This window comes from Epinephelus lanceolatus, chromosome 18 (assembly GCF_041903045.1).
Source record: "Epinephelus lanceolatus isolate andai-2023 chromosome 18, ASM4190304v1, whole genome shotgun sequence".
Lineage (NCBI taxonomy): Eukaryota > Metazoa > Chordata > Actinopteri > Perciformes > Serranidae > Epinephelus > Epinephelus lanceolatus.
Genome location: NC_135751.1, coordinates 9,262,826 through 9,278,938, shown reverse-complemented (window position 1 = coordinate 9,278,938; position 16,113 = coordinate 9,262,826). Strand labels below are relative to the sequence as shown.

Below are 16,113 nucleotides of genomic sequence, written 5' to 3'. Positions count from 1 at the left end.
GCGGAACTCTAAAACAAGCTTTGGTACGTAAGAATGATTCATTATGAACATCAACAAACTGAATATCAGATAAATAAGATTTAAACCAGCTTAGTGCAGAACCTTTTAGGCCAACTAAGTGTTCCAGTCTCTGCAGTAGAATTTGATGGTCAATTGTGTCAAACGCCGCACTAAGATCTAATAAAACAAGTACAGAGACGAGTCCTTTGTCTGAAGCAATCAGAAGGTCATTTGTAATTTTAACTAGTGCTGTCTCAGTGCTAAATCCTGACTGAAATCCCTCAAATAAATTATTATCATGGAGAAAATCACACAGCTGGTCTGCGACTACTTTCTCAAGGATCTTTGACATAAAGGGAAGATTAGATATTGGTCTATAGTTGGCTAACACCTCTGGGTCCAGGTATTAAGGCAGAAAAGTATTTTGCACGTAGACTTTTTTGTACAATGGATTTATTTATATGTTACTGTAATATGTTGCACGATGACATCATTTCATTCAGCCCCTCTGAACAAATAGCCTTCATCAAAGATGTGATAATAACTTTTTGAATAACAAATATAGATCAAAACAAAACAAATCTGGGTACATACAGTAGTTAACCTAGGTAAAAAAAAAAGGAAAATAAAAGAACACAACATAAATATAACATAGCAGCAGTATTTTCATCATGCCATGCTTCTGTCTTTATACATAAAAAAACTGGGACCTGGCATCAAAAAACTCACCTTGGTAATTATTAGTTCCTGTGATTAGAGAAGAAGTTATGTCCATCATTAATATTAACTATTCATCAGAATGAGGCTTTGTCTGACTCTTGCAATGGTGGAGAACAATTCTTGTAGCACGGTAAAGCCCTCCAATATAAGCCAAGTGCTAGTTTGATCAGGTGGTGAGACTTGTTTCTTACTTGTTTCCAGAAAGGAGAAACCAAAGAACAATCCCACATTAAATGAAGAAATGTATCTGCTCTCTGAAGTGTAACTGGTGGGTAGAATTACCTTTATATAATTCTGTAATGTGTAAATTTGTCTACTGTCTCTTTGACTGACCCAGCAGTGTCAGCTACTGTGTTTCAATATATCCTCTTCACTGTTTGAATTTAGATTTCTTTTCAAAATTTTCCTGAATCATCACAGTGACCATACAAAGTGTTTGCCATCATTTTAAATAAAACTGAACATAACAATTTGTTCTCCTTAGCAATAAACCTCAAACTCTTTATGCAGGTTTTAATATGTGGATATCCTCAAAATTCCCACTTTCCAGGGACCACAAATAGAAAGAAAGACCCAAAGCTTCATACAACCGTGTCAACTCATCACTGCATCTAATGTTTCTTTCTGATATGGTTGTTTTTGCGATGTGAGGAGCTGTAATCCTGTGGACTGGCAATAGTACACACCTGGCTTTAACTGACTGTAGCCAATGAATTTTATGTGGTCTTAATAGTTCTGAAGACTTAATTGACAGATGTGGAGCCAAGTCATTGTTTTGCATGTCATGAGTAAGCCTCATGACTTTCCACTCAAGTCAATTCCCAAGTCCTAAACTTTCAGTTTTCAGTCCTAAACAAGTCATATAATGTGCTCCTCAGCAAATGAGATGCCATTTATGCCAACAAAATAATATATTAAATTTACCAAAATCTTGAATGCTTTTTAGAATTTGTTTTTCTTAAAATATTTTTTTTTGGAAGCTGTTGTGTCTCTGTAAGTCTGTAACTTTTAGCCTGCATGTTTTGCATACTGCAATTAATTTCTTCGTTGACCACCACAAAGTTTTTGTGAATGAACAAAATTGTCTTTGGTATCAATTTTTCCAAATCATACTCCGTAATCTAACATTAGTTCTCCATGGTTCTCTCCTGCAACTTGATGGTGTTGGATTTGTTCACACAAAGTGGATCTGGGGAATTCGGAATGGGAATGAATAGTCGCAACGTTATGAGATGCAAACAGGTGTATGGTCAAAAAAGAGAGCTTGTCGAAGCAAAATTCTGAATATTAAAATACACTAACGCTAATTTGGAAGAATATTGTGTCCAAAACAGAACATATCCATTGAACCATCATGACCATCTTGCTAGAGGTCCAAATCTTAATATAAAAAATAAATATCCTGGGGCAAGTGCCCTTAAGTGTTGGATAATAGTTTTTACATCTGGACTGTATGATAAAAAAAATAAATAAAAGAAATTCTGAATATTAACACTAAATCTCAATATTTACACTAAATTTCCCTCATTCTGCAAATGAACAAAGTTGACTTTTTCAGCAAAACTACCAAGACAGAGTGCAGTTCAACATACCTCTTTCCACAATTTCTGTTTTTATACCAGCAACAAGGTACTTGCTCACTCTGGAAGTGATAGAAAATGCGGAATGTTTATGGAATGTTTGCATTGTTTGGCAGGAAAATGACAACCTATAGCTAGAGGCAACTGTATTAGTTAATCTGTCTATATATACACATATATACATATATATATATATATATATATATATATATATACACATATGTATATATATATATACACATATGTATATATATATATACACATATGTATATATATATATATATATATATATATATATATATATATATATATATATATATATATATATATATATATATATAGAATGCAGTATATGCATGGACTTATCAGCGTTTCATAAGCAACCGTTTCAAAATTACTTTACAAATACATGATATTTATTGCCCTTGAATTCTTCCAAACCAACTAGCCAACCCAAAACGTGGAAAAAATTAATGAATGAATGAAAATGAAAGTAAAGAAGTTGCATATAATGAGCCATTTTACTTTCACTGTAACACTGCTGGTATGCTGAACAAGATCTGAATGATGAGTACATATTTCACACAGAATCTGAATCTGCACACTGCCTTTGAATCATCCCCCTCTTGAAGTCAAATCTTTTAATCCTCTCTTTTTCTACAAATCTTTATTGTATTCTTTCCATATTTCGCCCACTTGGTAGCGAAATAGTTAAAGAACCTCCATTAATCGCACAATTTAAACGTGAAAAGTCTCTGACTGACCGTCACCTGTGTGTATCCGGAGAAGGAGAGGGGCGGAGGGAGCGGAGCTGTGGAAACTACACAGTTGTTTTACGTGCAGCATTGTCATCTGCTCATTTCGTTTGTGTTAGTGGAATTATTAACCAGACTCTTCCACATCCATGCCAAATTTGTAGGGCTGTAGTCTCCTGGTCGACTAGTCTATATTTGGTCGCTATGCTCTCGTCCGACCAAATTCTCATTAGTTGAATAATCACCGTGTTACTTTCATAAGGAGAAAAGTGCTACATCAGCAGCTTTCCAGGATTAATCCATTATTTCCTGCAGCGGGGGGACAGGCTAAGTTACCTGTGAAAATGGGGGTGTTTTCAAAAGCTGAAACCATTTCCCTCAGTGGAAACAAAGCTTGTATTTACTTGTATTGACTTTTTAGGACTCCATGCCTGCAACAGCTGTGGCCAGAGGCATTATATCTTCAGGTTGTCCATCTGTCCATTCATCAGTCCATCTTTTTGTACGTCCAATGCGATAACTCAAGAACACCCTGAGCGAAGTTCTTTAATTTTGGGACAAACATCCACTTGGGCACAACAATTAACTGATTCAAATCTGGCGGTTGAGGGTCAAAGGTCAAAGTCACTGTGGTCTCATGTCTCTCTCATTCTTGTTCACGCTGTATCTCAAGAAGGCTTTGAGGGAATTTCTTCAAATTTGGCATAAACATTCACTTGGACTCAACGATGAACTTATTAGAATTTAGTGGTCAAAGGTCAAGGTCACTATAACCTCACAAAACATGTTTTTGGCCATAACTCAAGAATAAATGAACACTACGCACTAACAACATTTAATACAAGTGTCTAATAAGACAAAATGATGAAGTGTTGATATTTTATATCCAAAAGGTCAAAGGTCACCTCCACTGTGACATCATAATGTTTTCTGCCCACTATTCAACACCACATCTTATGAAAAACAACAAAAGGGGAGACTTTTGATCAGATACTGAACTGGTGACACTAATCTTGGGTGTCCACCTTGAAACTGTGCTGAGTGTATAAAACTGTGCTGCCAGGTTGAAGATGTGTGTGAAGCATCCATGTTTTAGAATATGTAGCGTTGTTGCAACAAGATCCGTAGTTGAAGCATTGTCTTCTGTCATGATGACATATGAGTCTGGACAGACATGGATGTGAACTGCGACTTGACAGGTTCACAGAGGCATAGAACTGCAAGGTGGTAATTGCAGTCTTTAGAAGACTAACACAGAGACAGTGATGTATTGTACGATACATAAAAACCAGGGTAGAGCGCCTCTGTGAATCTGTGGTGGAAAGTGTGCAGGTGGACTAAGCTTTCAGAAGTAACTTTGTAGAAAGACAGAGTGCCTCTTGGCCAGTCCAGATACACTCCTACTCTAGGTGATGTGATGGCAATTGGTATGTTGGTCTCTCTCCAGTCATGCAATACCTTGTAGTTACGACCAAAACAGCTGACACACCATGACTTGTCATTGTATCCGAGCCAGCTTTCATAGGAACCAGTTCTGTTGATTCCTTTGTATGCCACACCGATGAAAGCTCCACCAGCCATATCTACCTCCAAGTAGGAGCACCCAGTCAGACCCTCTCGACACAACACCTGATCTTGTAAGTAAAATCGTTCAGGATGATCAGGATAAGGATGCCATTCTTCTGTATGTGAGACCTGTCCGCTCTGTTCACACAGAGACAGGCGTTTGTGTGTTGTGTTTGGGTCCAATGTGGGCCGGAATAAATCTGCAGGTAGAGACGCAGTGAAAGATTATAATATTGTGTGAAATGTTTATCACTTTCTTTCTTCGGTAAAGTCATCCACTTTTTTCCCTGAAAGCTTTTTCTCATGTGAAAGTGTAAAAAGACAAATAATAAAGCATGCTGATCCACTGTACAACTAAGGAAGATGATGTTATGTTGAATGGTTTCTGTCTGAGGGAATGGATTTATTGCCAGCACTGCACTATAAGACTTGTGTGCTTTTACTGCTGATACTTTGATACTAAATTTTATTAATAATACCTCTGTACTTTTACTGATAATTTACTAATTTAATCAGACATCATTACTCACATTTCCTCGGCCCAGAGATTAACCTGTGTTCACCTCCATGGTCCACTCTGTAGAAAAAAAACAACAGACAGTCTGAAAGTCAAGTAAACTCATTGTTAGGAGAGGACACTTAAGTGACATGCTTTTATAATTCAATCTAACGATGGATGGATTACTGAACAGGATGACCAGGTACAGGCCCAGGGGCCCAAAGTGACAGGGGCCCCCTGGCCTTTACCTACAAAATGTCACTTGAATTAATACATACTAACCAGGTAAAGACTCAAACTGACCACAAGGAGACACAAAACAACCACAAGGAGACACAAAATTACTACAAAATAACAAAAAACTATGAAAAGATGCATATTGACTACAAAGGGAGGCAAAACCACCACAAGTGTGTGTTCTGCACATATGTGTGAAAGGTGGTCATGCCCTTTGCACCTTACAGTTATGTCAGTACACGTCAGTATCACTCAGGCCTGTCTTCTAGAAATTCCATTTGTATACAACTAATCTGAAAGAGCACATATGTTTTAAGGGAAAGTAATGCTGAGCGAATTATGTTTTCTATTACTACAATGAGGAAATACTGCTCATTAGTGTATCTGGCCAGTCACAAAAATGTTTATCCCAACACATCAGCAAAAAGTTCACTGACAACATATTTTTAAGTTATTTTCTACTGTAATTAGCAATCTTGCAATACAGTGTTCAGTTTTGTTTTTGTTTTTTTTACCCTTTTAATTAACATTTAACTAAACTTAACCAAAGTGCATTTGTTGTCTAAACCCAAGACAAGAGTCTGTGTCATTTCAGTTTCATTAAAATGTAACTGAAATCACAATCTTTCCCTAAACTTCAAACAAAGTGCTTTTGTTGCCTAAACCACAGACAGGAGTCTGGACGTGAGCCTAGGCTTCTGGCATCAAGGTGCTGTACTTTGTGCGCCCACCATCTTCCTCAACCACTTCCTTCTAAAGCATCAGTAGTACATAAATGTATGTCTCTTTACCTGGAAAAAAAAAGTCACAAACCATAACTCAGGCGGCAATTAAGTTGCCGCAACAATGTCATTATGAAAGCAGTTCAATAACATATATTGACTGACCATCCCCCTGTATCAGCATGAAATGGTTTGGTCCTGCCCTAGCACACTGACTGTGCCTAGTAGCAGTCAGCAGTTGCGCTAGAACGCTACAGTCATCATCATGCAACCTAGGCTAGTACTATAAGAAAATCTGATTTTCACAAAAGGAAAGAGAGAAAGGAGAGAGGAGAGGCAAAAGAAAGGGTGTCAATATGTGACCCAGTTTTTCTCCAAGAAAGGTGGGTAGCTTATAGTCTGTGAGTGGTAGAAATTAACCTGTTAGCTTAATGTCCATAGTGAAATAAGCTAGCTACAGACTAGTGTTAGCCTACATTTCATTCCTTTTTAACCTACATTAACCAGTGCAGGTAAATGTTTAGCAAGATATTCATATTAAATCAGTTGTCCCTGTCCCTTTTACCAGACACAACAACAGATAAGTCAGAAGCAACAGCCCTGTCTCCTCACAACTTTACCCCTCCCCGTCCCAATGAAGGTGAGCAACATTGTGCTGAATAACATGCCAGTTAGCATCATTGCAGGGAGTCTGTCTCTTGCTCTTTTTTACCATTGCAAAAATGAAAATGAAGTATTTTTTAATGACAGAAATTCAAACAAATTATTTTTCCATATAATGATTATTATGAAACAAAAATAGCCTACAACTGTCTGTACTGGATGCTGGACAGTTGGAAACATTAAGTAGCCTAACTCAGCACCTCCATGAGGCCTTTTAATATAATTTTCCATTTCAACTTTATTTTCTTGTTGGCATATATGTGCAGCTAAGTCAAAAAATCTGCTGTTTTCATTATTTTGAGATGATGATCTTAATTTATTTTGATTGAAAAGTTAATGTATATTTAAGTTTTTTTTAAGTCTTTCATTAATGTTAAGAGAATTTTCCATTTTGGGATTTTACAATAAAAATTACATTTAAACTGTAAAAGATACATTTGAACTGTAAAAACTGTAAAAGGTGCTTAAAAGCATTTAGCACATGTTTTATGGTGGCTTTTAATCTTGCATCAAATAGTGAATTGCATACTGTATGCAGACTGTTGCATGTACAACTCACTAGCAGTAAATATTGTACTGGTAGCATTGAACTACAAGAAGCAAGACAGTTGCAAGCCTTCAAAGTTAAAGTTAAGTAAAGCTTTTAATGGTTCAGTTAGGTCCTAGAGATGTGGTGACAACAGCTGCGCAGGGTGGGGGCCAATGTGATTTTTTTTCATGGGGCCCAAAATTCCTGATGGTGCCCCTGACTTGAGGCTACAAAATGACACCCGATACTTGTTGCTGTGGACGGGCATGACGTGCTACAAATCAAAGCTGAGCTGGCTTCACCTGTTTTCAGTGCTCCAATGATGCTTCAGTGAGGCGTCAACCAATCAGATATTTTGGTTTAGCTGTGTTATTTAGCTTAGTTAGCTGATGCTATGCTAGCTGTCTGTGCATTGTGGTGCACACGGGATGAAATGGGGTGGGAAAATGCAATGCTTATACATTGATAAAATATCTATTTTTAACCAAGTACAAACTCAAGAACATGTTCACTCGAGATACTTTGTGGCAAGTAGCAGACAAATACAAGCCTGTGGCGACGTAACTATATCAACGAGCACTTGAGCAAATACACTGCCTGGCCAAAAAAAAAGTCACCACCAAAAAAAAAGGTCATACACTCTAATATTTCGTTGGACCGCCTTTAGCTTTGATTACGGCACGCATTCGCTGTGGCATTGTTTCGATAAGCTTCTGCAATGTCACAAGATTTATTTCCATCCAGTGTTGCATTAATTTTTCACCAAGATCTTGCATTGATGATGGTAGAGTCTGACCGCTGCGCAAAGCCTTCTCCAGCACATCCCAAAGATTCTCAATGGGGTTAAGGTCTGGACTCTGTGGTGGCCAATCCATGTGTGAAAATGATGTCTCATGCTCCCTGAGCCAGTCTTTCACAATTTGAGCCCGATGAATCCTGGCATTGTCATCTTGGAATATGCCCGTGCCATCAGGGAAGAAAAAATCCATTGATGGAATAACCTGGTCATTCAGTATATTCAGGTAGTCAGCTGACCTCATTCTTTGAGCACATACTGTTGCTGAACCTAGACCTGACCAACTGCAGCAACCCCAGATCATAACACTGCCCCCACAGGCTTGTACAGTAGGCACTAGGCATGATGGGTGCATCACTTCATCTGCCTCTCTTCTTACCCTGATGCACCCATCACTCTGGAACAGGGTAATCTGGACTCATCAGACCACATGACCTTCTTCCATTGCTCCAGAGTCCAATCTTTATGCTCCTAGCAAATTGAAGCCTTTTTTTCCAGTTAGCCTCACTGATTAGTGGTTTTCTTAAGGCTACACAGCTGTTCAGTCCCAATCCCTTGAGTTCCCTTCGCATTGTGCGTGTGGAAATGCTCTTACTTTCACTATTAAACATAGCCCTGAGTTCTACTGTTGTTTTTCTTCGATTTGATCTCACCAAACGTTTAAGTGATCGCCGATCACGATCATTGAGGATTTTTTTCCGGCCACATTTCTTCTTCGAAGACGATAGGTCCCCACTATCCTTCCAGTTTTTAATAATGCGTTGGACAGTTCTTAACCCAATTTTAGTAGTTTCTGCAATCTCCTTAGATGTTTTCTCTGCTTGATGCATGCCAATGATTTGACCCTTCTCAAACAGACTAACATCTTTTCCGCGACCACGGGATGTGTCTTTCGACATGGTTGTTTAGGAAATGAGAAGCAACTCATTGCACCAGTTGGGGTTAAATAACTTGTTGCCAGCTGAAAGATAATCGCCCATGCAGTAATTATCCAATAGGAGGCTCGTACCTATTTGCTTAGTTAAATCCAGGTGGCGACTTTTTTTTTGGCCAGGCAGTGTACTTCAACAACGACTCAGCGATGACGTAGCTGGTCACACTGTTGTGTTGTCACTCATAATGTGAACACAGCATTAGGAAGCGCTAATCATAACCAATGATTATTAGAGCTCATTCTGGAACCAGATTTGCCCACTTTGTAACTCTTTTAAGTGCAACTTACCTGAGAGTATCCAGTGTCCAGTGTGGATCCTTGAGCCCAGCAGATAGCAGTGTCACTCCTGAGTCTTCTGGATGATTATAGCTCAGGTCCAGCTCTCTTAGATGCGAGGGGTTGGAGTTCAGAGCTGAGGCCAGAGAAACACAGCCATCCTCTGTGATCAGACAGCCTGACAGCCTGAATGGAGTTAAAGGAGACATATTATACTCAGGTTCATACATTGTATTTTAGGTTTCTACTAGAGCACGTGTGCATGCCTCATTGTTCAAAAAACACTTTTTTTCTTACACTGTCCGCCTTAATATACCTGTTTTCACCCTCTGTCTGAAACACTCCATTATAGCACCTGGCCCTTTAAACTCCCCTCCCATAAAAACCGTCTCTGATTGCAAAGTGGAAAAAGTAAAAATCTCTTAGAAAAACTTGTAAACCAAGATCTTCACAACCCAACATGTTCCAGCCGGAAACATTATCTAAAACGTGGGACAAATTACCAACATCAGCAAACAACATTGCGTGTTTCTGTTAGCATGTGGCTACATGCAGCTACTTATTGGTCGCTAGCCCAACACATCAAATATGATACTTACATTACATGATCCACTCACATAATTTATGTCATTGCTCCTACATGTTTGTATCCTAAGTTTTGTATGTATGCTCTCACTGACCTCTTGTGTTGCCACCAGATTTTGCACCTTCAAACATTTTACACTAACATTTCCTCCTTACATAGACAGGAACAAAGGTTCCACTTTAACAGATCAATTAAGTGGCTAGAGTGAACTTCTCCTTGCACTTCTCTCTTGCCTGATGGGATGGCCAGTAGTGATTCTTTTGTTGCAAAGTGAACACCAGAGGAACATTTAAAGGTGATGCCAAACTTACCTCAGAGTCTCTAGTTTACATTTTGGACTCTGCAGTCCAGCAGACAGGAGTGTCGCTCCAGAGCTCCTTAGGTCATTGTTGCTCAGGTCCAGCTCTTTCAGGGACATGTCAGAACTGAAAGCTGATGCAAGTGACTCACAAGACTTCTCTGTGACTCCACACTGATTGAGTCTGAAAAAACATGTACTTAGTTTTAATGTGTTTTCTGTACACTTGAGAAGATTAAAAAAAAAAGCTACATTTCAAGAAAAAGTATTTACCTCAGAGCCTCCAGTGAAGGATCTGACCTCTCCAGCAGAGCAGACAACCACTCCACTCCTGAATCCCTCAGCTCGTTGTTGCTCAGATCCAGCTCTCTAACACTAGAGGAACTGGAGCTGAGAGTTGATGCCAGCGTTTTACAGCTCTCTCCTGACAACTTGCATTGCTTTAATCTAAGTGTAAAGAGAGGTCTCTCATTTAACATTTTTATACAATGTTAAACACAAATAAAGAACACATTTAAGAGTGTCTGACCTTAAGTTACTCAATTTACAGTTCACACTCTGGAGTCCAGCGGACAGCAGCTTCACTCCTGAATCCTGAAGCTCATTGTTACTCAGGTCCAGCTCTCTCAGATGGGAGGGATTGGAGCTCAGGGCTGAAGCCACGACATCACAAACATCTTCAGTTTTGAGTCCACAGCCAGAGAGTCTGTTGATACAAAATTCAGCTTGATTTATACACAGAAGGCTAATGAAAATACAAAATATTTCATACTAAAATGTAAAAAGGGAGCAGAACCATAGAAAGTGTGACAAATAATGACCATGTAGCCAATGTATATTTGTGGCTCAGCAGCTGGGATGTATACCAATATGAAATACAGTTCTGCAAAATCATAACCGTAAAACAATGGCTGCATTTACATGCACACTAATATTCCAGTATTATTCAGAATATGACAATATCCTGAATTTCATGTGCATCACAAATACAGTATATTCTGTTTGAATATTCCAGGCCTGTCTCTGCATGAAGCAGTTCCTGATTAAGACATGTTGGATATGCTGATATTAGTCAAATTTTAGGAGCAATTTGGACAAGCATACAGCGCATTCAGAATATGTGCCACACCTGAGGTTTTTACCACAATTTGCGACACATGGCCTCTTGCCTGTTCACAATCAGCTGTGTGCGTTGGTACATGCTAACAAACCACCTTGCCAACAGTTTGCAAGGCTGGTGTAGAAATAAATGCCCAAAAGACATTTCTGGTCAGAGAAAGAAACACACCTGTCTTTTAAATGTTATGAAAGATTTGGATATCAACCGAATTTTGGATATGATGTTTGAAAGAATGAAAGACAGAGGCTGTGTTTGTACGGTCAAACAAATCAAACATATAAACAGGTATGTACCTGTTTATATGTTTGATTTGTTTGGTACTGTGCATTCTGGTATAATTATTTGCATTACTATTTGTTTTTCCTTCAGATAAATCTGGTAATTGTTGCTCGGTCTCTTTACTCATTTATTTGTCCACACACCTTCTCATTCTACATATACACAGAGGTATACTGATGACTTTACAGCCTACATTTTATTTAATTTAGAGAGTCTAATAGAGTCATTTATTATTGATTATCTCTGATCCCCATGGTCAATTTGGTCGTTGCGACAGTGCAATGCAACACCACTGACGCTAGGTGGTGCCAAGCTAAAAAAACAAAACAAAACAAATCCTATCTGTTACCTCTTTAAATGTTTCTCATTTTTATCATGAGTATACTTCACCAAAGTTGCCAGAGGGCAAAATGTTACCTCAGTCCCCAGCAGGACGACTCTGTCTGGTTTTGACACTTACACTACTGTCTGTTCTAAATAAATGAAAACAAACGGATCCATATACATTTTTTTCCCCATTGTACAGAACCTACATGGAGCCATGACCTCTGTGTACTGTTACATGCTTAACTCTGATTTAAGTGAATGTGAAGTCTTAATAACAGTAAAACACTTACTGAGCATTTGTGCAGTTTCTCACCACTGGTACCAGTCTCCTACGCCCTTCATCCAAAGTGTTGAAAGTCCTGAGGTCAAACTTATCCAGTACTTTCTCTGACATCAGCAGTTTGTAGGCCAGAGTAGAGCACTGAACTGCGGAGAGTTTCTGCTTTGATCTGTTCTCAGACTCCAGGAGCTCTTGAATTTCCTGGTCTACTGAGTGGTCGTTCATTTCTGTCAAGCAGTGGAAAAGGTTGATACATCTCTCTGTTGAGGCTGCCTTCCTTTGAACCATTTTTAGTGTGCGGATGTGTTTTTTAATGGATTCTGGTCTTGACTTTTGGACAATCAGGCCTCCTAAAGCACGCTGATTAGACTCGATTGTGAGTCCATGAAGAAAGCGGACAAATAGATCGAGATGACCGTTCCTGCTCTCCAAGGCCTTTTCCAAAGCTCCCTCCAAAAGCTCATGTAAAGACAGACTGCCTGTGCTTTCAGTGTGTGATATTTCTGGCATGGCTCTCTTGAATAACTTATTTGCAATAAGTTCTGATGGTACAGGGGGAGTGGAATCTCGTTTGAGGAAACTCTTCATGGCATTTATGTTCTGAGTTGCGTAACAGTGGTAAGCATAGACAGCAGCAAGAAACTCCTGAATGCTTAGATGGACAAAGCAGTAGACCATCTTCTTGAAGAGTACACACTCTTCTTTAAAGATAGCTGTGCACACTCCGGAGTACAATGCAGCATCATTCACATAAAGCCCACACTCCTCAAGGTCTTCTTTGTAGAACATGAGGTTACCTTTCTCCAGATGTTCAAAGGCTAGCCTCCCCAGCTTCAGAAGAACTTCCTTGTCGGTCTTTATCAGCTCCCGTTGATTCATCTCAGCTTTCCCATATTTATTATTCTTCCTCTGTGTTTGAACCATCAGGAAGTGTGCGTACATCTCAGTCAGGGTCTTGGGTAGCTCTCCTGTATTTGTACTCTGCATGTACTCAAACACTGTGGCAATCATCCAGCAGAAAACTGGGATGTGGCACATGATCTGGAGGCTCTTCAGTGCCCTGATGTGTGAGATGATTTTTCCAGCTTGCTCGTCATCACAAAATCTTTTCTTGAAGTAGTCCTCCTTCTGAGGGTCAGTAAAGCCTCGTACCTCTGTCACCCTGTGGATATACTGAGGAGGGATCAGACTGGCTGCTGCAGGTCTGCAGGTTATCCAGAGTAGAGCAGAGGGCAGCAGTTTCCCTTTGATCAGGCTTGTCAGCAGTTTATCTACTGTGGATATTTGTGTGACATTGGACACATGCTCATTGCATTTGAAATTCAGAGTAAGTCTGCTTTCATCAAGGCCATCCAGGATGAATGCAACTTTCCACATAGTAAGCATCTCCACTGTGAGTTTTTCTAGTGATGGATGGAAAAGGCTTAGCAGGCCCAGCAGGCTGTACTTTGCACCTTTGATCAAGTTCAACTCACGAAATGGAAGCGCAAACAAGATCTTCACTGTATGGTTTGCTTTCCCTTCTACCCAGTCGAGGATGACTTTCTGTGCACAAACTGTTTTTCCACTGCCAGCGATGCCTTTGGTCAAGACCTTTAGACATTCGTTTTGTCCAGTTGAGGGCTTAAAGATGTCATTGCAGTTGATTGCTGTGCCACAGAAGGTTTTTAGGGTGAATACTGTTTCAAGCTGCCACACCTCATGTTGAGTATTAATCCCCTCACACTCCCCCTCTGTGATGTAGAGCTCTGTGTAAATGGTGCTCAGATGGATTCCACTTTTTTCTTCAGCACTTCCTTCCATGACATATTCAAACTTCTTTTTAAGATTGATCCGATGTTTGTTTAAAGCCTCCTGCACATCGTCAGTCACTGAAAAACGCATCAAAAAGAAAAAGTAGAATTACAGTCACAAGCGAAGTGAAGGAAGCAATGTTATGTCTTTACAAAAATAAAAGCACTACAGGAGGAAGCATTCAAGTCTTGTCCACATGTCTACGGATATTTTTGACAACTACTCTTTCCCTCAACATTTTTGCCTCACATCCATGCAAGTTTTAGGTCACATAGGCAGATTTTTGAAAACGCCAACTAAGGTGCAGATTCTTCAAAACTCCAGTTTCTGTGTATCCATATGGATAGTTTATTGAAAATGATGATGTCATCACCTCATTTCAGACATGCCAATTCTTGCAACAACAGTGGCGGACTACCAGAGAGCAGTAAAATCAAGTTGTCCGTCACGTCTTGCTTTGTCAAAGCACCTTGGTCCAATAACTACTGCTATCTTTTGTGTTTTAAGTGACTAGTGTGGAAGGAAAATGAGCATGATGATCTTCTCTGGTGATAAAGTCTTGTTTACTGAAAACTGTGTATATATATAAATATATATACATATATGTTTTCAGAAATACATCAGCATACATCTTGACAAGAAGTTATAGTTCAGTCGAACTTCCACGACTGCAAGCTTGCTGTGTCCTAACTCACATTGGTAACATTGAAATGATGTAGTTTTTGGCTACAAATAATAAATATTCTGCAGAATTTAAAACTTCATGCTTTATGGATTCTGGTCTTACCATTTTCAGAGTCTTTTCTAAAAGCTTGACTGAGTGGTTGTTGTACATGGACAGCTGGAATTGTCTCACTGTTGAAAGCAAGAGGGATTCCCATGGACTGGTCACTTATAGACAGATGGCTCAGTGTTGGGGAGTCAGGTCTCTGGCTCTGATAGAGCTGACTCTGGAGTAAATCAGCAAAATGTTTTTGTGCCCAAATTCTAATATCTTTTATCATAACATTAACAAAATCATATTTGATCAATTTTATATCAGTATTCAAACTTACTTTGAATCAGAGCCACTTTGCTCCTTCTTGAAGACAAGAGTCCCTTGGACTCGTCACTCCTCATGGACAGACAGCTAGGTGTTGGAGACAGTGGCCTCTGTTTTTGACTTTTGGGCCTGTAAATGAAAAAATCCAGAAGAATTGCTCATGTCACTATAGTAGCTACCAGAACTAGTACAGTATACTGAGCAGGCACTGCAGTTCCCCAGATTGTACTTTTTGCACTTTAAGGGTGTTTAGTTAGCCCATGTGAGATGGAGTGTTGTGTGGCACAATAAAAATAATGTCATTATCTCATCGCTTCAACCCTAAGTAAAAATGATTTCCTAGTGTCATCATTATGATCATTTGTCAGCTTACTTGGAGTCAGCTGAGTCCACTGGTAGTGGCTTGTTGCTTAAATATGGAGGCTCATCTCTGGACCTGTCAGTCTTCACAGACACACAGCTGGCTGTTGGAGAATTAGGACGCTGGTCCTTCAACTCTCGTCTGCAGTCGTCACAGAGTTCAAAGTTCAACAAAAGAAAACTGGCTGCACTGGGTGGTTCCCCATTTCTCATAACAGTAAATGATAAAAGAATTAGATCAAATGACATCAACATCAAATCTAGCAAAGTCAAACTTGAATTAAATTGCATAATTGGTCTGCTTCAACAACAAATCTGCTCTGGAAATCACCTGTCCTGTGTTGTTCTTTGAAAAAAAATCAGAAACCAAAGTGGAGACATTTACTGTATATTTTGGAATATGTGTTTCCACTCATTGTAAGCTACATGTGGCGGCACTCTCTGATTCCTACTGTCTAACACTGACACTCTCAGGTTCCCTACAGTGTGACACTGACACTTTCTGGAGTCCTACCCTGTAACACCAGAACTCTCTGGAGTCCTGCAGTGTAACACATCGAGACACTCTCATTTCCTTCATGGTAACTTTCATTCTTTACAATCTAACAGTGGCTTAGTACCGGCACTTTCTCATCTCTACAGTATAACACCTGCACTCTCTGGATTCATGCACTTTCTTGTTCTCTACAGTCTAACACCAACACTAATGTAATTATTTTTTCAGTGAAAAGTTGTGTAAGGATGTATGCT

The 16,113-nt window shown here is 39.3% G+C and overlaps 1 protein-coding gene across 1 annotated transcript; it reads right to left on the bottom strand.

The window, feature by feature from the left end:
* Nucleotides 1–2,660: 2,660 nt before the first annotated feature.
* LOC117268310 (NACHT, LRR and PYD domains-containing protein 12-like) lies at nt 2,661–14,860 on the bottom strand. Its single transcript, XM_033644654.2, has 8 exons — nt 14,749–14,860; nt 12,178–14,038; nt 10,691–10,867; nt 10,435–10,608; nt 10,175–10,345; nt 9,290–9,463; nt 5,152–5,198; nt 2,661–4,821 (listed from the first exon to the last, which is right to left on the bottom strand). Exons 1-8 carry the CDS (start codon nt 14,840–14,842, stop codon nt 4,304–4,306), a joined length of 3,216 nt encoding a protein of 1,071 aa, XP_033500545.2. The 5' UTR covers nt 14,843–14,860; the 3' UTR covers nt 2,661–4,303.
* Between the last annotated feature and the right edge of the window lie 1,253 nt (nt 14,861–16,113).

Bases quoted from the DNA above. Each gene is read 5' to 3' on its own strand.
- LOC117268310 (XM_033644654.2), bottom strand. From the start codon at position 14,842: ATGGGAATCCCTCTTGCTTTCAACAGTGAGACAATTCCAGCTGTCCAT. The intron at 10,346-10,434 runs GTAAATACTTTT...ATGTTTTTTCAG, and splicing joins CCTTCACTGGAGGCTCTGAG to ACTCAATCAGTGTGGAGTCA. The intron at 5,199-9,289 runs GTAAGTTGCACT...TTTTTTCTACAG, and splicing joins TGGACACTGGATACTCTCAG to AGTGGACCATGGAGGTGAAC.